This window comes from Sciurus vulgaris (genome assembly GCF_902686455.1).
Source record: "Sciurus vulgaris genome assembly, chromosome: 7".
In the NCBI taxonomy this organism is placed as follows: Eukaryota; Metazoa; Chordata; class Mammalia; order Rodentia; family Sciuridae; genus Sciurus; species Sciurus vulgaris.
Genome location: NC_136467.1, coordinates 48,877,003 through 48,903,510, shown reverse-complemented (window position 1 = coordinate 48,903,510; position 26,508 = coordinate 48,877,003). Strand labels below are relative to the sequence as shown.

Below are 26,508 nucleotides of genomic sequence, written 5' to 3'. Positions count from 1 at the left end.
CCACTCATCAATTGAAGGGCATCTAGGTTGGTTCCACAGTCTGGCTGTTGTGAATTGAGCAGCTATGAACATTGATGTGGCTGTATCTCTGTAGTATGCTGATTTTAAGTCCTTTGGGTATAGGCCAAGGAGTGGGATAGCTGGGTCAAATGGAGGGTCCATTCCAAGTTTTCTAAGGAATCTCCACACTGCTTTCCAGAGTGGCTGCACTAATTTGCAGTCCCACCAGCAATGTATAAGTGTACCTTTCTCCCCACATCCTCGCCAACACCTGTTGTTGCTCGTATTCTTGATATTCGCCATTCTAATTGGGGTGAGATGGAATCTTAGGGTGGTTTTGATTTGCATTTCTCTTATTACTAGAGATGTTGAACATTTTTCCATATGTTTGTTGATTGCTTGTAGATCTTCTTCTGTGAAGTATCTATTCATTTCCTTAGCCCATTGGTCCACTGGATTATTTGAATTCTTGGAGTAGAGTTTTTTGAGTTCTTTATAGATTCTGGAGATTAGTGCTCTATCTGAAGTATGATTGGCAAAGATATTCTCCCACTCTGTAGGCTCTTTCTTCGCATTGCTGATAGTTTCCTTTGCTGAGAGAAAGCTTTTTAGTTTGAATCTATCCCAGTTATTGATTCTTGCTTTTATTTCTTGTGCTATGGGAGTCCTGTTAAGGAAGTCTGGTCCTAGACCAAGAAGGTGAAGATTTGGACCTACTTTTTCTTCTATAATCTGCAGGGTCTCTGGTCTGATTTCGAGGTCCTTAATCCATTTTGAGTTTCGTGCATGGTGAGAGATATAGGTTTAGTTTCATTCTGTTGCATATGGATTTCCAATTCTCCCAGCACCATTTGTTGAAGAGGCTATCTTTTCTCCATTGCATATTTTTGACCCCTTTGTCTAGTATGAGAAAATTGTATTTATTTGGATTTGTGTTCGTGTCCTCTATTCTGTACCATTGATCTACCTGTCTATTTTGGTACCAATACCATGCTGTTTTTGTTACTATTGCTTTGTAATAGAGTTGAAGATCTGGTATTGCGATACCCCCTGCTTTGCTCTTTCTACTGAGGATTGCTTTAGCTATTCTGGGTTTCTTATTCTTCCAGATGAATTTCATAATTGCTTGCTCTATTTCTGTAAGGTACGTCATTGGGATTTTAATTGGAATTGCATTGAATTTGTATAGCACTTTAGGTAGTATGGCCATTTTGACAATATTAATTCTTCCTATCCAAGAACATGGAAGATCTTTCCATCTTCTAAGGTGTTCTTTAATTTCTTTCTTTAGTGTTGTATAGTTCTCATTGTAGAGGTCTTTCACCTCTTTTGTGAGATTGATTCCCAAGTATTTTATTTTTTTCGATGCTATTGTGAATGGGATAGTTTTCCTAATTTCTCTTTCTGAAGATTCATCACTTATGTATAAAAATGCATTGGATTTATGAGCATTGATCTTGTAACCTGCTACTTTACTGAATTCACTTATGAGTTCTAAGAGTTTTCTGGTGGAATTTCCAGGTTCCTCTAAATATATAATCATGTCATCAGCGAACAGGGATAGTTTGAGTTCTTCTTTTCCAACTCGTATCCCTTTAATTTCTTTGGTTTGTCTAATTGCTCTGGCTAGAGTCTCAAGAACGATGTTGAATAGAAGTGGTGAAAGAGGGCATCCCTGCCTTGTTCCAGTTTTTAGGGGGAATGCTTTCAGTTTTTCACCATTTAGAATGATATTAGCCATGGGCTTAGCATAAATGGCCTTTACAATGTTAAGGAATGTTCCCACTATCCCTATTTTTTCTAGTGTTTTGAGCATGAAGGGGTGCTGTATTTTATCAAATGCTTTTTCTGCATCTATTGAAATAATCATGTGATTCTTGACTTTAAGTCTATTGATATGGTGAATGACATTTATGGATTTCCTGATGTTGAACCAACCTTGCATCCCTGGGCCTTTTCTTTAAAACAGAATATTCATTGTATCTAAAAAATTATTTCCTCATATCAAATGCTTTAGCCCATCACATTTTCCCAGTTACCTATTATATGTATGGCTCATATATATATAGACCTATAGATGTATACACAAACATATACATAGATATATGTACACATATATACATACACACATTCATATATATGTTTAAAGAATTGACTTATTATTTGTTCATATCAGGTTTGTTCATTGTCATTGATTGATAGGTCCCTATTCCTTACCTGCATCTCTCTTTTTCGCCCCTTTGCAACTTATTTGTTGAAAAACTGGGTCATCTGTCTTGTGCAATTTCCTCTAGTCTGGGTATTGTTGTCATTTAATTCGCTCCTCTGCTGATTGATAGACATCCAGTGTTCCTCTGATCCAGGTTTGAAATACACACACACACACACACACACACACACACACACAAATGCTTTTGGCAAGAATGCTTTACCACTTTTGAACAGTGTAGTGTGGTATATTTCTATTGGGAGGCCCTTCATTGTTGGTTCTCTGGTGTTACTAAGCATTGCTAATTATGTATGTTTATTATAGGTTGTAAGATGGAGATATTCTAATTTTATCATTCCTCCTTTTTTGTTTCTATTAGAAAAAACACTGTTCAACTATTTGCTTATCCTGAGTTACATTTTATATTGAAAAATAACAGGGTAAATTTGTTCACTAGTGTTTAAAACAATAATAAGGTCACTAGCATTTAACTGTATTGTTTTAGTGTACTGAATTGTAATGTGTTTTATGTGTGTTTTCACTCCATGGCAGGTGTTACTGTTGTTATTGCTCAGATTTTTCCCCCCCATCTTTGACCAATGAGAGCCTCTTGCTCCTAAGCACTTTTGACATGAAATAAGTTTTTATGACTTATTTCCTTCTGGTATTTTGTACTCTTCCTGACCCAGATCTGTAGTAAGACACTTCACAGAGTCTTCTATTAGTTTGAAATAGAAGTTAGAAACCACAGTCTGGGTGTCTGGATGTTCAGGTCTCAGGGATGTACCTTATTTGCTCCTGGATTGGTTATAGTTTCTAGTCTTTTTCAGTGAACACAGCCAAGAAATTCATGCTTGCAGTGTTAACTAAATATAAAAGATATCATATCTTCATATTGATATATCTAATTCATATTCAGTACCACAGAGTTTTTTCTTAATGACCTTGATCTTGTGTGCGTACTTCCATACCCCCACCCTGAGGACCACATGATAGTAAAGCATTAATTCACTTCTTTCCATTATCTTCCTAGTTTCTCAGAATATCTATACCAGCATTCGTGACACAATTAAAAATAGTTCAGCCTTTAAACTGATTACTTTTATGATTCTTTTTAGTATTTGCACAAGAGCTTGGTAGTCAAACTACTGTGTTTCAAAGTCACTTGAAATGACTTCTTTCAAAATAGTAATGCTACCCACTCAGTTCATTGTTACGTTTGTTTCATTTTGCTTTCAAGGTTTAGGGATTTTCTTTTCAAATTTGATTTTCTTTTATACTTTGCTAACATATTTGCATTTCCTGTGGTGTGCTGATAAATGTTTAACAGCCAGCTTGGGGGTAGTGAAGAAGGCCTGCTGATTTCCATAGTGTAAATACTACCACCATGGCCAATTCGAAGCTACCAAGTAAAAACAACTGGCTTACAAAGTATCTGAATATTTACCAAGAACCAGTAGATGCCAGCTTCAGCACACATTATATATTTCCTAGGTCAGATTTATAAAGGATGAAAATTTCAGAGCAGTCTAGTTTCTGTCACTGACCTGTCTACCCTGTGTTTCACCTTCCTTCTATAGGTTATATAACTATTTTTGTTTGTTTTTGTATTTGTTTTATTTGTGGGTTTCTTTTTTTTTTTTTTTTTTTTAATGAAAACAGAAGGGAGACCATGGAGTAGAGGAAGCGCACCATGGGAGAGAGGAGAGGAGAAAAGGGGGAGATTCTGGGGAATTAAATTGACCAAATTATGTTATGTGCATGTACAAATAAGTAACAACAAATCCCAATATTATGTAGAATTATAATGTACCAATAAAAAATAGAAAAAGGTATTCAATTTATCCTATTTTTAAAATATATATGTATTCTTATTTCCTCTTTATTTCTTAGATAAATGGCATCTAATATGCGTGCTTTATTTTGCTGTATCTGTGTAACAGTTTATCTTGGGAATCATTGCATAACACTATATAAAGATGGTCTGCATTCTTTTTTTACAGCTGCATAATACTACACTGGATGAATGTACTATGGTTTTCTCAACCATTGCCTGATAAGTTCATTTCTTATTATTTTCTGTCTTTTGCTAAGTCAAGTATTTCTACAATTAAAAACTTCGTGTATGTAAGCTTTTTTGCCTGAATATCTTTGGAAGACATCCTTAGAATTAGAATTCATGGGTCAATAAGTAAGTACATATGTAATTTTGTTAGATAGCAGTAAGTTCCTTTCCATAGATGTGTTATTTTTCATTTCTACCAGCAATGTTTGAAGCTGCCTGCTTTCCCACAGTCATACCAATTGGATATGTTGTTCAGATTTGGGTGAACTTGTAGATTTTTAGGTATAAAAATTATAATCTCAATTTAGTTTAATTTTCATTCTTTTTACAAAGAGCCTGGTTGAGCATCTTTTCATATAATTAAGACCATATCTCTGATTCACTTTTCCTAAAAGTGTTCTATAGCTTAGGAATGTAAACCACTGCTCTGTGATATGGTGGCCACATATTTTTCCAGTTTCAATTTATCTTTTTAATTTATTTATGAAGGATTTTTTTTTTACATTCAAAATTTTCTTTTAAGGTTCATAAAATTTTGATTCAGAATATTCTTCTTTCATAGGCTAAAAGTAATAAAGGGTGTTAAAGATCATCTAAATCACACTCATTTATGTATCAGATGTGGAAAACTGGTTTCTCTGTTATGCATGTCTTCATCTCTTATGTTTGAGTTCAGTTTCTGAAGTGAGGAGCTGTTGGTGAGACAGCCCATTGAGGGAAAGTGCCAGGACTAAGCTCACATATTCATCCCCTTATCTGGCAGGATACTGACTTTCTGTTCCTCTGATTCTTCATCCTTTTAGCAGTGGAAATGGCAAAAGTGGCCAGAAGTTCAGTTAGGGCATGCCAAGACCCTTAGCTTCCACCACCACTGTGCTGTACCTTGTTCCTTTTGAAAAACTGTCAAAAGATATTTGTAGGTGCTCTGACACAGTCCAGAAGCCAGAAATGATCCATTCATTTAAATAGTCTAATGTGGTTTAGTGGTTAGATACCTGCTGAGGGCTTGGAAATCCTGTATAAAAACAGGTGTTTATGAAAAACCTCTGAAACTTCAGGTCAGGTCAAGAGAAACTGAGGGTCATTTAAAAATTTTGAAGAAGGGCTTTATATTCTATTTTCTACCATGCATAAATCAAACATCACTTAAAGAGTGCATGATTTTGTGCCTGGCACTTAATGACATCACTTTTTCCATAGTTAACTTAACTGAGTTAAAAATATAGGGCTTCCTGGCCCCTTGACCCCAGACCTTCAAGGATTTTGGCCAGTGATTCCTTTGCCATTCACTTACTCTGTTTGCATGTGCTGTTCAGCTTTCACATGTAGTCTCTGCTAAAGTGGAAGGAGAAATGAGATGAAGTGTTAATTAAAGAAGATACAGGGTGGTACTTTCTTCTGGAATCTTTTTGTTCTCCTCCTTATTATCATACTTAAGAACAACTCCACAATCACCACCTGTAGGGTACAAAGTACTTGTAGGGTAGAGGAGTATCTGTAGGTTATGAAATACTTATAGGATTTGGGTAGGAACACAGACCACCCTGGGGACATGCTTATACTACTGTTTAGCTTACTAATGTTAACAATTAAAATATAACCCAGAGCTTTTAGTTTAAATAATGCCTTATCTACTTAGCCTTTGATCAACAACTTTGTTACCTGACTTATGGATCTCCACCGGTCACTGTGGACAGGTGCTAGGTGACTGCTCTTCCTGCCATCTCTGGCTTTGGCTTCTTACCCACCAGAGAATCTGAGCAGGTAACCTGGCCTTCTTGCACCTGTTTTCTTCATTGTTACATCTGTAAATGTCTGCTTACTTTATTTCACATTTTAAAGATGATTACTATTTAGGGAATACAGAAAATCAATTTTTTGTACAATAGAAATATAATGATTATTAATAGTAATATTTTCCCTTATTGACTTTTTTAAGTCATTCTATCAGTTATCTTTAATCATTTAATAGTCAAAATAATTCTTGCCACTTCCAATACTAATAAGGTTCAAATAGTAAGCATGCAATATATAACGTTATCCTGTTTTCTGTTATTTATACTTGTTAGGGACTTTGAAAGATGAAAGAAAATATATGTGAAGTAGTACAGCAGTACCTTTAGGCACTCAATAAACATTAATGATTCCAATGACAGTGCTGATAAGTAAGAAGGCATTATACTTGAACCTTTTTATAGTACCAATCTTCTCAAATGTTCTCCAAACTCTTTTGACCCTCTGCAGTATGCCATTCACGATAGATGCTGGGACCCAGAGCAGGAGCATACCCTGCTATAGATGATCTTAGTCTCATGGAGGAGACACACACCAAACGTGGTCTCTTGTGGCCTTTGCCCTGGCTCTCTTTAATGTCTGCCTAAACCTGTCTTCCAAATCATGAAATGGCCTTCTCTCATACTTCATTCTCTTCCTCAAAGATTACTGGCTTCTTATCATTGAAATTCCATTCTCCACAGACAGTGCCTGTTACAAAGGAGGAGGAACCTCTTAAATATTGCTGAATGAAGGAACTAAGAGCTTTAGAAGATCAGATTTCAATATTTACTGAGTGTAGATAATTCCCCTCATGTTTGTGGGCATACAAGAGTATAGACCTTTGCAAGGTGCTGACATGGATCTTTTCACTGTCTTATCTTACAATAACTGAATTATTATAGAGGCCCCAGTGTCAGTAAGTGTTTCCAAAAGCAGTTTTCACAAATGAAAACAATTGCAGCCACTTTTCTACTTAAATTGTTCTTTTTAACTAATGGGTGAAAACTTCATAGTTAAATTTCCCAAATTTCCCAAAACAGATCTTCTCAAGGATGGTAGAGATCTAGATGTCAAAGAGTAGGTACAAACTGGGGACTAAGATAGAGTAGTAGAAAGGAAAAACAGAGGAGTTTCTTAGAAACCTAAACTGAATAGATTGAGAGCAATGAGTATCTGTTTAGACATGTCTATTCTTAATTTTCTAATTTTTGCTTCCATTTTTAACCTCATTTACTTAAGATTGCATCAGTTCATTCACCTCCTTAATGTGTTAAGCAGATATTATACGCTAGGAAATAAAAATGGGCTCATAGACTAATGAATAGCATTTATTGATTCTTTCCTCTTCACATTGTTTCACCCAAATAGAAATGTTTGAACTTCAAAGGGTTATTATTTGTGAAGTGAGTACTGATTATACATTTTAGAGCATTGGGGTTTTGGAGATGAAAAATTTGAGAACTGCATTTAGTATCACTGAAAAATGAACATTAGTATCACAGGTGATACAAGTCTTAGTACCAGAAAATGATATTTAAATTCTGCCCCATTTTTTTAAAGAATTTTCTGTTTTAAATTCTTTTTAATTAGTATGTCATAGTTAAACATAATAATGGGGTTAATTTTGACATAATCATGTAAGTATGGAATACAGTTTGCTTAATTTCAATCCCTAGCACTTCCCTTTTCCTTCCCTCCTTCCCTCATACCCTTCCTTTACTCTACTGGTCTTGTTTATATTTATTTGTAGTTTTTTTTTTTTTTTAATTAGTGTTTTGTACATACACATAAAGGTGAAATTCATTGTTGTACATTCACATGTGTTCATAGCATGACTTGATCAATTGCATTCCTCCATTCTTCTCTTTCCCCAACTCTTCCCTTCTGTCCACTTCCCCTGCTTCATTAATCTCCCTTCTGTTTTCATGTCATGCCCCATTTTTTTTTTTTTTTAACTCCTTGTAAGTCTTCTAGATAATAGTGGCAGAGTCCCAGCTTCTACCTGTTATTCAGCAAAGGTATGTTTGAACAGAACTAAAAATCACAGGTAATATGTCATTCTTTTACTTAATAATATAACATATTGCCAAATTATTTTTTAGGTTGAATTGAGTAACTGAATATTTATTCTGACCTAAACATACTTGAATGATTGAAAAAAGGGGATTTTGTTTTTTGTCTGTTTGTTTTTGCTTCTGGTATGCTTCAGGCATGTTAGACTGTGTGTGCATCTGTCTCTATCTTATTTTTATGCATATGCTTTTTAAAAATATTTTTCTACTTTATCAAGGCATAACTGACAAAGAATTGTATGTACTTACTGTATACAGTGTGATACTTTAGGATATGTATTCTTTGTGAAATGATTACCTTAGTGAAGCTAATTAGCATATTCATCACATAGTTCCCATTTGTGTTGGAATGTGTGGTGAAGAACACTTAAGATCTAGTCTTTTAATAAATTTTAAATATACAGTTGTCTCTTCATAGCATTAGGAGATTGGTTCCAGGATCTGCCCCCCACCTCCAATATAGTTTAAATTGTTAAACTATATTGTTTTGAGAATTATGACAAGAAGAAACATCTAGACATGTCTAATAGTCTTTTCTTCCTGAATGTTTTTGTTTCACAGTCAGTTGAATATGTGAACTCAGAACCTGGTGATGCAGGGATCCTGCTGTTAAGGAAGTGTTGTTCATTGTAGTCACCATGCTGTATCTTACCTCTACTGTACTTACTTATCCTGCATGTCTAAAACTTTGTACTCTGATCAACATCTGCCTGTTCCCTCACCTTCCATTCTCTGGCAGATACCATTCTGCTTTCTGTTTCTCAGTTAGACTTCTTTTGATTCTGCAAACAAGTAAGATCAAGCAGTATTTGTCTTTCTGTGCATTTTTTATTTCCTTTAGCATAATGTCCTCCAGGTTCATGCATGTTATTTTTAAATGACAGGATTTCCTTCTTTTTAGGGCTAAAAAATATTCTATCGTACATACAGATACTCTTTGACTTACAGTGAGATTATATCCTGAAACGCTATTGTAATTTTTACTATCATAAGTCAAAAATGCACCTAACCCATTGAGCATTGTAGCTTAGTTGCGTAATACATGATAGTGTATTGGGTGGCTGACTGGGACCTGCCACTGCCCAGAATCACAAGAGAGGAGGACAGTATTGCATTTCACTAGCTGGGGAAAAGATCAATATTCAAAGTAGAGTTTCTACTGAATGCCCATTACTTTTGGATCTTCAAAAGTAGAAAAATTAAGTGTAACAATTATAAGTCTGAGACCGTCTGTATGTTAACTTTTATTGCTATTAATTCAGCATGTTGCTGTGCTACGTATTTTGGTGTATGATTTTTAATTTTTTAAGACAAGTGATCATTTTATAAGTCTAGGAAATAAGTCATTCATCAACAAAATTAACTGTGGTAAATTCATTTCACTGTAATCAAATAAAGATTAGTATTAAACTGGGCACTGGTGCTTGCCTGTCATCCCAGCAACTTTGGAAGCAAAGGAGGATCACAAGTTTGATTCCAGTCTCAGCAACTTAGTGAGACCTTGTCTTAAAATAAAAATTGGACTGAGGACTTAACTCACTAATAAAGAGCCCTGGATTTAATCCCCAGTAACATTAACAAAATAGTAATAATAATAATAAGTATCATGTATTGTAACATGACTGAATTTATAGTAACATTTGATTTTTCTCTAATAGATATTAATCTAGAACAATTAGTAAGATATTTATAACCTTCTATAAATATACAGAAGAGGGTAAAATGATTTAAACCTTTTTATAATTTGAGAAAAACAAACAGATTGGGAGCTTTTTTATTATGATCTTTGTCATTGTCAAATAAATATGGTCATTTGTATTTTTATAAGTCTATCCAGAGCTCTTTTATTAGTTGTATCAGCCAGTCTCCATTCAGAAGTAAATATTTCCTGGGATTTTATATAACTAGAATCCTTATTATAATAGAAAGTATAAAGTTGAATATTCTTATTATAACATTAAAATATAAACTTAAAGGAGAATATCAGTTTCCATTCACATATACTGAGCTGCTAAATGTATTTATTGAATTTGTTTTTCCTGGTTTTCTATATTATTTTTAAAACAACTCTAAGTTTAGAACTCAAATATTTGGATGTATTTAAATTAACCTTGACTTCCAATAAGCTAGTAAATGGACTCTTGGAGAGTTTATTTGTAATCCACACCAGACTTTGGGACAACTGTTATTTAGACCTCACACCATTAATATAATCCTTAAGGGAAGGGTGTGATAGCAGAAAGTAAACCAGGAGTGGCAAGCCAGTGGTATTTGTCCCTGGTGACTCTGAGCTCCTTCACCCCATCCCAGTGGCAAATACACAGGATGGAGAATGAAGCTGCTGTTCGGCACGTAGTTCAGAAGCAGACTTTCAAACAAGCGATCTTAGTCTGATGGCACTGACTGTCCTTCGTAAAACTTTTTGGAAACTGTTGGATTTTTTTTAAAATATACTAGTTGCCAGTGGTGGAGAGATAACTCAAGGAAAAAGGATTCCACTGGACTGTGGTGTTAAAATAGTTTCAGGATAAATGTATCTGTCACAGGTTTGATCAGATTGACATACAAGAAATGGAATGTGTTTTAGTATGTCAGCAAATTTATAGAACATGTAAGCCATATATGTTTGAGATGTCATAATGAATTAAAATCCTCCCTCTAATTCTTTAAATTCTCTCTTGCTCTGCAAAGTGTTATGTTATGGAAGACATTTGATAATTGCTTACTATTAAATGCCTCTAAATGAATTTGTTAAGAAAGATGAGATACAGTTTAATGAATGTACCACCAGATACCTGGCTTACTAACGTCTGAGTTCAATAACTCTTCAGTGTGAAATTCTAAAAAAATAATAACAATCAGTGGTTAAAAAAGGAATGCTGCTTTTCAAAATGAAAAACTTTCTCTGTTCATATATTAGCCCTTAATAAAGACAGTGGTAATATCATTGTTTCATGATAGATCCATAAGGTTCACTTTCATTTAAGATATTAAAATAGATCTCTGTTATTTTGTTAGAAGTCCTGCTATTGTAAATTTATGATTTGTTCTTGAGATTATTTTCTCTTCATTGCTTATCTAATAATTATTTATTTACCATATTATATAATCCACTCAGTATTTTAGAGCTTTCTTTAAATTATTCTCAGTGATTTAAAAATCAGATTTACATTCTCACCCAATAAAATATAAAAATAACTTGTTTCATTTTAAACTTATTATTCATTCTTAGTTTTTTAGCCATCCAGTCTCTTGTTTAGATACCGTTTCAGCTTTAAAACAGTAATTGTGTGACTGAGCTGAAAATTACATTTGTAAACGAATCAAGGAGAATTTTTTTGTACCTTTTCAACTTCTTTTAACATTTTTGTGATGTTATCTAAGAACAGTGGACACCTGCCCAGAGTTTTGTGTTTGTTTGATTATTATTTTAATTTGGTGTGCAAGTCTAGCTTTTCCACAGTGCACTATACCAGACAGATGTTTTCCTCTATTTACTTTTGGGGGCAGCACAGCAGAGAGGGATGTCTTTCTCTTCACCATCAGTTAACATGAGCATGCTTACCAGCCACATGTCCCACATCTTGACTTGTTTTCATGGTTACAGTTAGTACCAATAAGAAAAAAAACTTTTTTAAATTTTGTGTAGTGGGCAGAATATGAGGCAAAGAAAATCCCTGGGATAGGATAAGGAAATATAAGTAATTTGAAATTTGAGTCTAGTGTATGATTAAAGGGAATCAAATCAAATAAAGCATTATCCAAGATGCAGAAAAAAGTTGACTCTGCCTTTTGAGTAGATGGCATTAGTCGATGATGTTCACTTACTAAATGGACTTGTTCATGCTTTACTTCTCAGGTTCAGCTAAAAGGGGGAAGGAGAAATTTCTCTGAAGCTGTGGGACATAAATAAGTAATTGGAGTTGCCTCACTCACAATGAGGGAATGAACTGTCTTTGGGTTAAAGCCAGGGAAATTCTTAGCTGGTCACTTTGAAACTTTCCCCTTAAAGAATGTGTGTGTCAAAGGAAAGGAAAGGTGAGATGAATTATTGTAAAATGAATTAGCAATTTAGAGTTAAGGCTAGAAGAGATATTTATTTTATCTGTATCATATAGTTTCCTATAATTATGAAACAACATAATTTATGTTTCTTAAATTTTAGTATACTATAAATTTTTTTCGATATGTCTTATTTAAAATTCATACTATTCAAACTGATTAGAAAGCCCAGAAATAAATTGAAAGGGCCTGGGAAATTTAGTATATGGTAAAGGTAGCATTTCAAAGTAGTGAAAAAAAGTAGGTTATTTAATAAGCATTTGACCTGTGGACTGTCATCAGAAAATATAAAATTTTGTCTTACCTCACACCTAGTATCAAAACAAATTCCACAGAGATTAAAGATATAAGCAATAAAAAAAGAAAATTTCAAATGACCAGTGGAAAATATAGGGAAAAATTTATATATGTAAAATATATATATATATATATATATATTTTTTTTTTTTTTTTTTTCCAAATCCAGGAGTTAGAAAGTCATTTGAATTGTGACCTCAGACCCGGAAATCATAAAAGAAATGTGATTCTGACATTATAAAAATTCTTCATATGAAAAAAATACAAGCAAAATGAAAGATAAATGACAACATAGAAAAAATTTCAGCTTGTACAAAAGAGGTTCTTAGAAAAGTATTAAAAACAAAACAGTAATCCAATTGAGTAGTAAAAGAAGTATATGACACATATACAAAGCAGGAAATAGTCGTGGTTTTAAACCTATGCAAAGCTGTACAGATTATTCGTAAGAAATTGCTTAAAACTGAATGTGAAAGCTATTTTTGTTAAAACAAGATTGTATGTGGTTTTAAAAATATCAGTTCTGTGTAATGTAGATATCAGAGCTTCAAAAACCACCAAGTTTTCTGGTCATCTGATGGATGCTCATTTGGAAGATTCTGTGACTCAGAGTGAACATGGTGTTAATGAGGTCAGATGGGCTCCTGCCCACCCCCAGCCATAGACCGTCATCCCCTTTATCTCCCAGGTGTGGACTAATGATCTGAAAGGAACCTGTATCAAGCAACAGAGGTTCTCACCCCAGCTAGAGAAATGTCTCAAATGCATTCTCTGTGTAGAACAGGGTAATTTTCATAAAGTAAGGACAGTATACTTTTCCAGAAATTTCAAGCACATTGTTTTATCTTACACTGTCTCTCAAAAAAATGTAACCAACATAAAATTGTAATACAAATGCAAGTTTAAATGGTATTTGTTTTAGTTTTTCATTTGTAATGCTGAAGTTATTCCATATAAATATTAAGTTAAACAGTTTCTTTTGATTACAAACTATTTGACATTTTTAAAAAATCTTACATGATAAAGTCAAGATTAATGTACCAAAATTTTTTGCATACTTTAATGTGTAAATCATTTTTTAAATATTTATTCCACAAGTAAGGTTCTATTCTAATTTTAAAAAACAACAACAAAAATAGAAATTGTAAATAGGTACTATGACAGGAAGTGTAAGTTAATATGAACTTCAATAATTGTAAATGTCCATACTCCCACCCAAGAATTCCATTTATAATAAATTATACTTAATGATTTATATTATATATACATTTATTTTTGCACCTTGTTAATAGCAATAGGAAACTACTCAAATATTTTATGAAAAAAGGACTAGGTACATTTTGTATCTCTATACAATGATACATTAAGTAGACATTAAAAAGACAAAGGAGCCTCATTATAAACTATGAAAGGACATACAGAACATATGTAGTAGAAAAAATTTGTATAAATTTGAGCATATGAAAACATCTGGGTAGAATACATACAAATGATTGATATATTAAGAATATCTCAGGCTAGAGATGTAGCTTAATGGTAGAAAACTTGCCTGGCATGTGTGAAGCCCTGGGTTCACCCAGCCCTACACACAAAAAAGAATATCCAGTATACCTTGCCTAAAGATGGAAAGAAACTGGAAAGAATGATTGCTTTGAGAGGGGAATTGGGTAATTTGGGGGCAGAGGTTAGAGGGATACTTCTCATTTATTCCAGTCTTTACATTTAGAATATCATATCATATAGAAGTATATTCTGTTCCAAAAAAAAATTTTAACAGTCAAAATATTTTTAATAATCTTTTGAAAAAGACAAAGTAGCCATTTGTTTTCATTACAACTTATAGAACATACCTTCCAAAGATTGCCTCCTCTTTGGTGGATTTGAATACAGTTATAGGTAACAGTTAACCCTATAATTATAGTTACTGTACTTTTTTTGCTTGAGATCATTGTTGCGAATGTCGATTTTCATTGTACTCTGGAAATGTGAACATGTTAATTAATAGAAGTATTAATATGTTTGTTATATGTATTTTTTTCATTGCACAAGTTTTTTTGTTAGGGAAGAAATAAAGTTGGATAGTTCATATGCCAAACTTGTTAATAACTAAAATGGTTTTTTAATGAATTTTTTGTTTTTCTTATTTTTCTCTACCGGAAGGAAGCAGATGACCCAAGTAAAGTTTAATACTGAGGTATGCTTTAATATACTGATTTTTTAAAACCATTTATTGAGTGATTGACTTTACAGGCAGTTATTTCCATAAGTAAATCAAAATGAAAGGATAATAAATATCTAACCAAAGAAATATTTTCAATAAATAAATATCACATGACATTGATATATAAGTTTGCAGCATATTCTACAGAGCCAGTTCTTTGTGTGTGTATGTGTGCTTTTTGTTTTTAATCACTAAAACATACTAAACATTTAAGTGATGGGAATTGACCATTTTTCGTAAATTTTTTCTAGATGTTTGGATTTTTAACTTTTTTTACATGTCCTAAATTTTTCTTTCTTATAAGACAGGTACATAATCCATGGATAAACACAGTGCATATTAAGTCAATAAAATTCTCAAAATTTATTTTTCTGGACAGGGCATTTGGGGGTAATTATACATTTGGTTTTGAATTTGAAGGTGTAGATGATATTATTAGTAAATTCAACACAATTTACTTGGTGACTTCAAAAGTTTTTAATTGAAAATATTTTCATAATTAATAGTTTAAGTATCTGTTTTTATCACTGAAATTTCAGAGTAATGTAAGCCATTTCTATACACTAACTTAAGCTTCCTCCCACTTTGTGTGACAGGAAATCAAATAGACATTATGTCTTTACTGGACTGACTCTGAATTTTTAGGATTATAATCTTCTAAATTATTTCCATGCCAGTATTAACAGAACAGTGACCTATTCAAAGGCTTCTTCAGTAGAATAAATAAGTTGAGTCTGAGATGGAGCTTTCAAAACAGTGTGGTATTTGAATAGTGAAGTACATAGCACTGTTGCTTTTAACAAAGGTGAATCAAAGGACAGCCGTCAAAAGAGTATCTAGATTTTGGTGAAATAGTTATTTTCTAAAGAGCTCAAATGCCTACTGCAGACACTGAATTTAAAAAGAAAAAAGTTGAACTTAATGTTGATGCAACAAATCCTGTGGAGGTTTGAGGTAAAACCCTTGAATCTGAAATCTCCATGTACAAGAAATGTTGAAAAGAGTTATGGAATCAGAGCTTGAGGATTCAAATAGAGGTCTTTTCAAAAAGTCCTCTTTCTTTAGAGGTAAAGAAATTGAGATATGGAATTTGATTTATACAAAGAATCAGAATTAGGGCTCCAGACTTTTTATCTACAGTTCCTGCCCACCTCCCCACACATAGGTGGGTACAGTTGAATGTGTTAGCATATTGTTATGCCCTCCTTCTCTGTAATATCTCCCTTTGATGATTGCTTCCAAGCTATGGGGAGCAGCAGAAAAGAGGCATGTAGGCTGCATGCATTGAGACTCAGAGTGTATATGAGCTGAATTGTGTAGTTTTTTGTTGGCCCTGTCACAGAGGCTGGTCTTTTACAAAGGCAACAAGAGACCAAAACTTGAAGGAGTTTTGTAGAAGAGTGGCCTAATTAGATGAGTGTTTTTAAAAGATAATTCCAGGCTGCACTATGGAGAACATAATGAGGGAGTCAATGGTCAGGGTAAGAAAATGAGGCCTTGCATTAGATGGTATAGTGGAAATGGAGAGAAGTAACTAGACAAGAATGACTTTTAGGTACTTTCCCTTACTTTTAGAGATTGAGGCATTAATCTAGCAGTATTTAGTAATTTTATTTTAATTTGATATTACTTGCTGTTGTTTTCTGTCATATTATAATTTAATAGAATATCAAAGTTGGAAAGCTGGAGAGTCTTGGAGTATTATTTATCTAGTAGTAAATGTGAGTTTGGGAATACTACCAAAATTAAAAGTCATGTATACAGCATTCACATTTAGTCATTATATAAGTTAAGTTAGATACTGTGATTGACATTTATATTTGTATGAGTAGAAACTTTCATGTTATGTGATTTTAGGACTTTGATAAATGAGTGAATAAGATGGCATTTGAAGACTATGGCGATTTAAAAATGTTATTCCATCGATTGAAATCTTGATATCTCTGGATTTATGTATCTTTCTGAATTTGCCCAGGGATTTGAATTTGCAGCTCTTAATTGCAACTTATTTTACCTGACCACTCCCCTTTTGCCTGTGGTCAGTCATCCTGGCCAGCCTTGGTGTCTGCACCATCTACTTGTATGCAGACCACCCACCCTCGCATCAAGACAGTCTTTGTGGGCCTTTGACCAGCATTTTGGTTCACATTCATATGTGCAGATACCTTTGTACAATGCATGTTTTTCTTGCGTAATTTGTTTTTCAAAACAAATTTTGCAAAAAAATTCTTTATGTTTTTAAGTTATACTGCTTCTGATTTATATCTTCTAAGTGATTGTATGGTTAAAAGACCCAAATTTTATTCCCTTAATTCATTTATTTGCTCACTTGAAATATATTGAGCATTTACATAATATTCCTTCTTTGTTAATGTCAGGCTATTAATACTTAAGTAATCTATAGGTGGTCTGTGGTGTATTTAAAAATTCATGATGTCATCTAGAAAAAACAATACATGTAAATATTGAAAAACATGATGTGGGATTGTTAAATTTAGGGTTAAGTATAATTATAGATAGTGTGTTAGAAATTTTTGCTTTATATGCCTACGTCACATTTGTAATTCTAATAAAGTCTGTTCATTTTGCCCAGTGTGGTGGCACAAGCCTGTAATCCCAGTGGCTCAGAAGGCTGAGGCAGGAGGATCATGAATTCAAAGCTAGTCTCAACAAAAGTGAGGTGCCAAGCAACTCAGTGAGACCCTGTCTCTAAATAAAATACAAAATAGGACTGGGGATGTAGCTCAGTGATCGAGTGCCCCTGAGTTCAATCCCCAGTACCCTCCCCCACAAAAAAAGACTATTCATTTTAACTTGTCTAAAATAAAAACGAGCTTAGACTACCACAGCAAACAAACTTTCAGTTTAAAAAATAGCAGCAACAAAATACTTCACTATAGCCTATGAATAATAACTCTTTTCTTGATTATTGAGACATTTTTAAACTGATAGTTTTGTCTCATCAAATATTCTTTTGTTTCTGGAACAGCAACATGTTTATTTTGTCTTCTAAAAGCTTTGTAAGGACATGTTATTTGGGCAGTAATTGATGCCAACTTCATTGAAAACAACTATTTTATTTCACTGAGTTCTCTTGACTAAGATGCAGGATTACAGTGACCTAGTTGATTCTGGTACGCCCTTCCTTCCAGAGGACAAGGAGAAATGGAAATTTTGGAGGAGAGAGAATCAAGTTCGTATTTATAGTCTCCTTTAAAAGGAGATGCACTGTCTTCATTTTCATTATCATTTCAATATAGTTAACTTCTGAAATGTAAGTGGCAGACGAGTTTAAAGGTTCAGAATTTGAAATGAGAGTGGATGATTGGAAGATAGAGGGGGTAACTATTTGGTTTTTCTTCATCTAACGATGATGAGTGTTTTAACTCTCACGGGGCAGCAGCAGTTGCCTGGCTTCTTTTACCCCTTAACATCCATCCCTTTCATGCTGACTCTTCACCATGGGTATGTCCCTTTGCTTCTTGTTTCAAAAACAAGGAATACACATTAGATAATTTTTTCATCTCCTCTCCCCTCCACCTTTAAAGTCACCTGTGAGGGTGATTACCCCATACCACTGTGTGGGAGAGTGAGCTGCCCTGCTCTTTCTCCAAGGCAGTCTGCCTGCTGAGTACTGGATTCATCCCCCGCTGCCTCTCCTGGGACTTTTATTCTCTGTCCCATCTTCGGCACATCCTTATTGGAGCTCTTTGAGATCTTCAAGACTGTGCATGCTGTAAAGCAGGAAGAGAACCTACCACTACAGTTCCTTCTCTTTCCTCCTTCCCTCCCTTTCTTCACAGCAGTACTGCTTCCTTAGATTGTCCAATACTTTTCTGTTTCCTGGGGTTTTTTTGTTGTAGTTTGTTTTGTTTTTTGTTTTTTGTTTTTTTACAACTCTAATACAGTTCTTCCCATCACCTCAGTTTTGTTTTCTGTTTTGGTTTTTGTTTGTTTGTTTGGTACCAGAGCCGGAACCTAGGGGCGCTTAACCACTGAGTCACATCCCCAGCCCTTTTTATTTTTTATTTTGAGACAGGTTCTCACTTGCGTTGCTTGGGGCCTCACTAAGTGACTGAGGCTGGTCTCAAACTTGGAATCTTCCTGCCTCAACCTCCTGAGTTGCTGGGACATACAGGCATATGTCACTGTGCCTGACTCACCATCCTGTTTTTGATAAGGTCAATCAGAAACTTCAGACTGCTACATCCAGCAAACTGCTTTCATTAGCCATGTTGCCCTCACCGTTCTTCACACATCTCGCTTTATGAATCACCCTTTGTCAAAGCCCTCTCCTCTTTTGGATTTCTTACTGCCTCTGTCTCTCCTGGTTTCCCTATCAACAAGGACTTTCTTTTTTTGTCTTGTTTCCTGAATTATTCTTTCATTTGCTCATCTAAAAAGTATTGGGATTTCTAAAGGTCCTATGTGGGGTACTCTTCTTTGTGCTACAGAAACTACCTACATTCTCAAGCAAATTTGATTTTGTTTTTTGTTTTTTTGATACTGGGAATTGAAGCCAGGAATGCTCTACCACTGAGCTATATTCCCAACTCTTTTTATTTTATTTATTTATTGAGATGGGGTGTCATTAAGTTCCCTAGGTTGGCCTTGAATTTAGGCTCCTCTTGCTTCTGCCTCTAGTCTCAGGGATTACAGGCATGTGCCACCACACCCAGCTCACACCTGTCATAAACTCATTCACCATTTACATGGGACTTTGTCCTATATATGCTCCCTACCTAGGATCACTTGCCTCTTCTCCAGTCCCTTATTTCCAATGTCTTGTTGGAAATACATTAGATAAAGGCAGTTAGGGGTCAGAAGACAATCAGCATTTTCCTGATAAAAGGTGATATAGATACATAGCTAAACTCAGAAGTCCAAAGGGGTTAGAAAAAGAAGGTGTTTACAAAGTATAAGGAGATAGGCTGTACAGGATCCTACATTCTGATTAGGAGAGTAGAAATAAAGGAATGACTTTGAGGTTTTCAGCTTGATCATTTCAAGGTTTGTATCTCCAGTCATTTAGATCTGGAGGACAAGAAAATCAGTTGAACTTTGAAAAATGATGATTCTGTCTTTAAATATGTGGAGTTGGAAGTATCTGCTGAACCTCAGTTATTTGGTTGTGTGGGCTTGGAGTTCCAGAGAGGGATCTGGTGTGGAGATGATTGATCCTTTGCACAAACAGACATGAAAACATGAGAAGACACAACAGCATAGAAGGTGGGAAGGGGCTAACATAGTTTGTCACAAACAATGTAGATTTCCTGCCCCTTCTCTGGCTCTTTCTTCATATTTCCATTTGTAGACTTAGTTGTAACCATGGCAGATTACTTGAAAGTCTCTTAATGTGCCGTGTTCTTTTTCCTTTGTCTTTGTATACATAGATCATTGTGTCTGAATATCCCACTGTCCATATGGTGAATTATTTCATCTTCTACAGTTTAACCCAGAAAACATCTCCAAGAAGCTGTGGTCAAGTTTGAACATTCCTTTGCCTCTGCTCCCACAGCAACTGTGGTACTGCCTTCTGTATTGCTCTGTGCCTTTTATATCTCAAGCCCATTTCAACTATGCCACATCCCTGACAGGTTTATGATTTGTATTGGCAGGTGTAGATAGGGCCACATCTACTTGTCAGGGTGATTAAATTTTTGATAGAATGTTTTATAATTGCATAACTCATAAAATATAATAAAATAAGTTTAAAATTAATACTTGGCCATGTTAATTTTTGAACAGTTAAAGGTTCAGTAAGAAAATGCTGCTGAGTTCTTGATTGAGCTTTGTGAGCTCACCAAAGGAAAGAAACAGTAGGTTTAAACAACCTATATTTCTCTTCCATACTGTTCATGTTCTTTTTGGTAGCATAATAAAATAGAGAGAAAGCATTGCTTTATACTTTACCACTAGATGGCTGAACTGCATTGCTTTTGGAAAACAAGTAAAATCTTAATCATTTGAAGAAGTATAATATATAACAATTAACCAAGTATGTTTTACTTATAAAATATGTTACAAATATGAATATATATGTACATATGCACATATGCAAATATACACATATAAATGTTTTAAGTAGAGTTAATTGGAATTAAGCATTCTTCCAAATTTATAAAAATTATACCCTTATGTGTTTTTAGCTCTATTATAAGATATGTTAAATGATACACATAAAAATTTGGTATATTTTAAAATCATGTTCTCACATAGAATATATACAAAGATCAGCTCTAAAAGTCTCACAGATACCTCAAAGGTGAATTTAAGTCTATCAGAGACATAATATCAGTTGTCAAATGAGTGCACTCACTTTATTTTTAAGCATAGTATTTTCTAGAGTCTCTGTGCAACTGGAGTTCAAACTAATAGAAAAAGATAATATGCAGGAACTTTTTTTTCATTTAAAGTTCAAGTTGTAAACATTTTGTTCCAATTTTTAAGTTCCTTGAATCAAGTCTTATTCAAATATAAGTGCCTCTATTTTTCAGAATTCAGGAATATATTCGGCTGCACCATGGGAAATTACCATTTTTGTACACCAAAACAGTCAAATATTGGCAGTTCCATATGGTTCAACCTAAGGACTTTGTTCGTGTTTTAGTAATTTCTATTTCTGTGTTTTAAACAATGTGGGGCTAAGTCTTGTTGAACTAAAGTTTTGACCTTGAAAGAATTATTTTCTTACTTTTTCTGGGTGTTTGGAGGGGGAGATAAACATATATGTATGTATATGTACATGTATGTGTGTGTCACGCACACACCCACACACACACACACACACAAATGCAATTTGATAAGATAAGTTTCAGGGGGAAAAATAGGTCTTACTATATACCAAAAAATTTTCCTAGCATTTTCAATGTAAAATAATGTAAATTGTTTATCTAGTTTTATTTTGGTGATATGCTAGAGCAAGTGATTGACCAAGGAGATGTTAAAATATGGCTTCCAAATCAGATTGGTAATGTAGATTGGTAATGTATCTTTTTTCCCTCAGAACAGCAGTGATATTATTATCTATTGATTTTAGTTTTGGGTTACCTGGTATCAGTGTTAACACTTTACTAAAATGTGTAAAATTTAAAAATAGTTGGTAAATACACTTAATATTTTAACAAAACAAAAATATCTAAAGTGGTATTTTGGTCCAAACTAAAAGATGCCATTAGTGAACCTTGATCTTTTTACAATCCTGTACCCTATCACTCTCCATGGGAATGCAGTTTCCTATTAGGAGGAGACATGGTTATTACTTGTTTTCTTTTCTGAACTGAGAAGACAGATTGACCAAACACATACCCTATGCTGCAGGTGATCATGTTTGTGTTTTTTGAATTTTTATGTTAGCCTTATTTAAGTCTTGCAGCAAAATGTCGAGTAGAAAAAACACAAAAAACTTTGTATTTGCTTTTGTAAAAAAATGCTAGAACAGTGAGGTAGTGTTAAAGCAGTTTGAAAGTACACTGTTCATGATGTTTATTTGGTAAGTTTACAGGTTAATTTAATTACGAAAGGGAGTGGTTCTCCCTGAGAAATATGTGGGTGTTTTTGATGATGGAATTAAATAATTCCTTATTTTTTCTTCTTTTATTTTACCCATCAGCCTAAAAATAAAACAATGTTTGTCTTGTTTTTGTCTCAGGATTAATAATTAGGAGATATTTCTCTTCACAGAGATAGCATGTTACATTCCTTAGCTTGACCATAATGTCTTGTAGATGAAAAATAATAAATGGTTTTGAGACTAAAACCGTTTTTCTTGAATGAGATAAAAATAAACAACAGCATTCAAGATTTTCAAAAACAACCACATTCCTTAACAACTGCTTTGTTCTTTCTGTTTTGTTTTTTACTCCCCATGCTGATTTGGAGTGGAGCTAGTATAATAGAACAGGACTTGCTTTTGACAGGGAGGGTACAGATTTTTATATATGGCCAACTGAATATGATATAGCACTGGAATATTTCTGCATTTAGGTTAGTAAAAATACAAGTAGTTTGCATGACTTCAGTACTTATGGGCAGTGATAGAAAACACAGTCATGGTAGTGACACATTATGCAGTTTCCTGAGTTCTCCAGGCCACCCCAAACATCTGGCATAATCCAGGAGAGATAATATTTCTTGTTATTCAGTTTTCTTGTCACTTTTTAGTACTGATGTTCAGTTTTGGTTCTTGTTACTAACGCAAATGCCTCTCTGAATTCAGCGGCCACTTTCTAGGTGCCCTGTCAGTCATCTGTTTTTAAAACCATATTTTAAGAATAAGTCACTGGAGCTTCTAGTAGAGAGTTCACCTTGTGGAATGAACTCCCTTTCAATTCTGAAACAATATTACAGGCTCACGATAGCCCAGTGAGGGCCATGACTTGGTCACATAATGACATGTGGATATTGACAGCAGACCACGGAGGATATGTGAAATATTGGCAGTCGAACATGAACAATGTCAAGTTGTTCTGTGCACATAAGGAGGCGATTAGAGAGACCAAGTTTATACACGAGATACCATTTTCTGTAGTCCCCATTGTCATGGTTAAATTATTCTTTAAGTGTATTCTGGGTGCAGAGATGCATGAACTCTGTCTGATTCTGGGAAACTTTCTGCACCCTATAAAAGCATTATTTTTCCTTGTTTTCACACACTCACCATTTTGCTGGCACCTTTCTGAAGTAGTATTGTCCTGGTATCAGCCTTTGCAATATTTTAGAGATGTATTGTCTGTCACATTTTGCACTGGTTTTCTCTTTTCATTTATGCTTAGTGTGTATACGTTATTCCTTTTTATTATCTACCGTGTAAGACAAGAATATTTTATTCCAAATGAAGAATTCAGTATTTAACCATAAAAAAAAGAATAAGTGATGTAACACCTGATTCAGGTTAGTAAATTTGAACACTTCCTTTGAAAGGCTAACACAAACAATTTAAAATGGTTTTCAATCAATCAGAAACCACAGATGTATTCACCTATCATATCATTGTAATGATATATAACAAAGTTGTACTTTATAACCTAGTTCCTAAAGCAAAAGATGGGAAGCAAGGCACATACCCAGTTTAAACTTGAAATGAATAAAGTACGTATTGTCTTTTTCTATCACTTTGAACTCCACTTGAATACAAATTTTACACAGGCAGTGGACCAATAAAGTACTGTGTATCTACACATAAATAATCTGATTCTCCTTAAAAAATAAAGCATGGTACATATAGAGCTGTATACATTTATGTTTTTTATATAGAGTGGGAGGGGTGGATAAATAAGTATTTCTGCAAGAAACACTGGGAAGAATACACAGTAAACTTATAAAAACAGTTACCTAAAGGAAACTAGGTTTACGAATAGGCTAGAAAAAAATCACATTAACCTCAATCAAGTTCAACAGTAGCCTTTATCCCCTGTAACAAAATACCATGTTAGTGACCCATCTATTTTCCTAAACATGCAGCTGCTTAAAAATCTTAGTTATTTTAAAGTTAATATTTATTTTCTTTGAAAAAAAAAAAAAACAAAACAATATCACTAGCATCTTATTCCCCATCATTTCAGGGACAGGGAAGAAAAATATTTTCTAGTTGACTTTTGTTTTCTTGTTTTTACTCTTCCTTTTCCATAGCTTTTCTCTTTGTCCTACTTCCCTAATTTTCTGCCAATACTAATGAATTTTGTTTTTAAAGGTTTTTTTTTTTTTTTTTTTAAAGTTTGTAGGTCTCATTCAATTAATTGTGTTTTGTTATCTTTTTATTTCTTAATGCTATGAAGGAACTTTCAGATTAGACCGATTTATTAACAATCTATGCTTTTATTTACCAACTGAGGGAATGTATCTTAGGGAAGACAAGGACAAAGGAAGGGACTGGGATTATACGTGCTAACTGGGGATGGACGAAAGAGGGCATTGAAAGCCTTCAAGCAGTAATGGAATTCAGAGTTACCCAAAAAGATGTGTTTGGTCACGTAGAGATAATACTCTTGTCATATGTGTGTAACATTTGCTTTTAAGTTTCAGTGTATCTTGAATAAGAATTGCATTTTTGAGTTAAAATAAAGCTCTCTGTGATCTAAAGAAGGTAGACATCGGGTGATAATGACTTGGTGCTACAAGTCTTCTCCCCACCCTGTACCCCACAGCCCATCACAACCCAACTCCTGTGACAACCCCATCTGTCCTCCTCGGGGCTGCCGTCTGTGTGAGTTGCCCGGTGCAGGATGAGCCACTCATTTCTTGCAGGAAGCCTGCATCCTTCCTTCATCCTTTTTTATTCTCCTGTTTTGTCTTGTTTTGTTTTTTTTCCTTGTTGCCTAACGCTACTCACTGCACAGCACTGCCTCCCTTCTACCAAGTAGGGAGGAGGGCACTAGGTATGGGGATGCAATTTTCTGGATTATTTGGGGGCGAGAATGTGAAAGCAAAACAAAAGTAACCTTTACTTCTTGTATGTGCCTCAAGTATTTGTTGCTTTTCTCCCTCTACTTCAAGTTTTCTTGATTAATTTGGTCTACTAATAAGGATTTCACCCCCAAAGTTTCTATAAAAATATCAGAATGTGTGGGGCCAGTCGTTCAGTGGAACTGTGGTCAAATGACTTCTATGGGTTTCCACACACTCTGATCCTCTGGCTGCTGCTATCTTGGAAGCTCGGGAGTGGGAAGAGAACTGTGGGGACAGGTTCAAAGAACTGAAACTATGTTGAAAAGCTGTCTGCCAAAATCCAGTGTTCAAGTCTTAAAACTAAATTGTTTTTTAAATTCAGAAAATATTAAGATGCATTGTTGAAGGGATTTGAGTCCAATGGGGGATCAAGTGTATGTAAAACTGCATTTTTTTTAAGTTATTCATTTTCAGTAGACCATAACAAAAAGCACATGAAACCACAGAGGAGAAATCTCCCTGCCCTCCCAGAATTTGGATTTTTTTTTTTTTTTTTTTTAACAAAATGAAATAGAAAGAGTTGAACTAAATTAGTACGTTGAAGTTTTGGATCTAAGTTAAAAGGCAAAATGCACATCGGTTCCCAGAGACTTTAAGGGGCAAATCATAAACTGATAACAAGACCTATAACTGACCTGACCTACCTATTGAGGCTCCTTCCAAACACCTTCAGACTTTTTTAGACTACTGTTAGTTAAATTAAAATAAAAAGACTTAACTGCCTTGCATGGGTTACAAGAACATGCAGGAAAATGAAAAACATATTTTTCATATTTTTGTACTTTTGTTTCTAGTCTTTGCTTCCCATCTTCTCTTAGACATTTCCCTTTGAAAAGATAAAAAGTTGGCAGCCAGAGCTCTCAAAAGAAGACAATTCCTCTGATTTTGTAAGAACTTTCTACTTTCAGTAGCTACAATGAGTTCAAATTACTCTACTGTGGTTTTTATTACATAATAGCCGTGCAGTTAATAATATCAAGCCTCTCTTATTGGGAGATGTTTATTCTAAAAATGAGTGCCAATATGATGGTATTAGAGCAATACCTCGTTAAAGACAGGAAATTTCAAACAATAACTTTATTGTTCTGTGCATCTACATGGATACTTTCCTCCTGTTTAAATGACGGACTCCACCTTCTCTTCAAATCCAGGAAAAAAAAAAAAGTAGTTTGTAAATGATTTGCTTTTTATTTAAGCATTGCTTAGTGAAGACAGGAAGATGATATAAACCTAGCAATCCTATGAGACATGGAAAAAAGCATCCTAGTTTCTTTAAATACATCTTATCCCTTCTGAGAAGTTGTTTAAATAGTCACAGCTAGTGCTCTTGCCCTCTTTTTCATCTATGCACATTTTTTGA

General features: G+C 34.3%; 3 protein-coding genes across 5 annotated transcripts in view; 2 read left to right on the top strand and 1 right to left on the bottom strand.

Moving 5' to 3' along the window:
* The window catches only part of NT5DC1 (5'-nucleotidase domain containing 1), a 128,287-nt gene that overhangs the window by 27,713 nt on the left and 74,066 nt on the right, over positions 1 to 26,508 (top strand). The window lies entirely within an intron of this gene.
* Positions 1 to 26,508, bottom strand: part of COL10A1 (collagen type X alpha 1 chain) — a 44,130-nt gene that overhangs the window by 12,384 nt on the left and 5,238 nt on the right. The gene's annotated exons all lie outside the window — the stretch shown is intronic.
* On the top strand, positions 22,980 to 25,644 carry LOC306665066 (uncharacterized protein; the record flags this gene model as incomplete). The annotated part of the gene is made up of 1 exon (XM_079146307.1): positions 22,980 to 25,644. A coding segment is annotated over one exon (576 nt), but the record flags the coding sequence as incomplete, so codon positions are not given.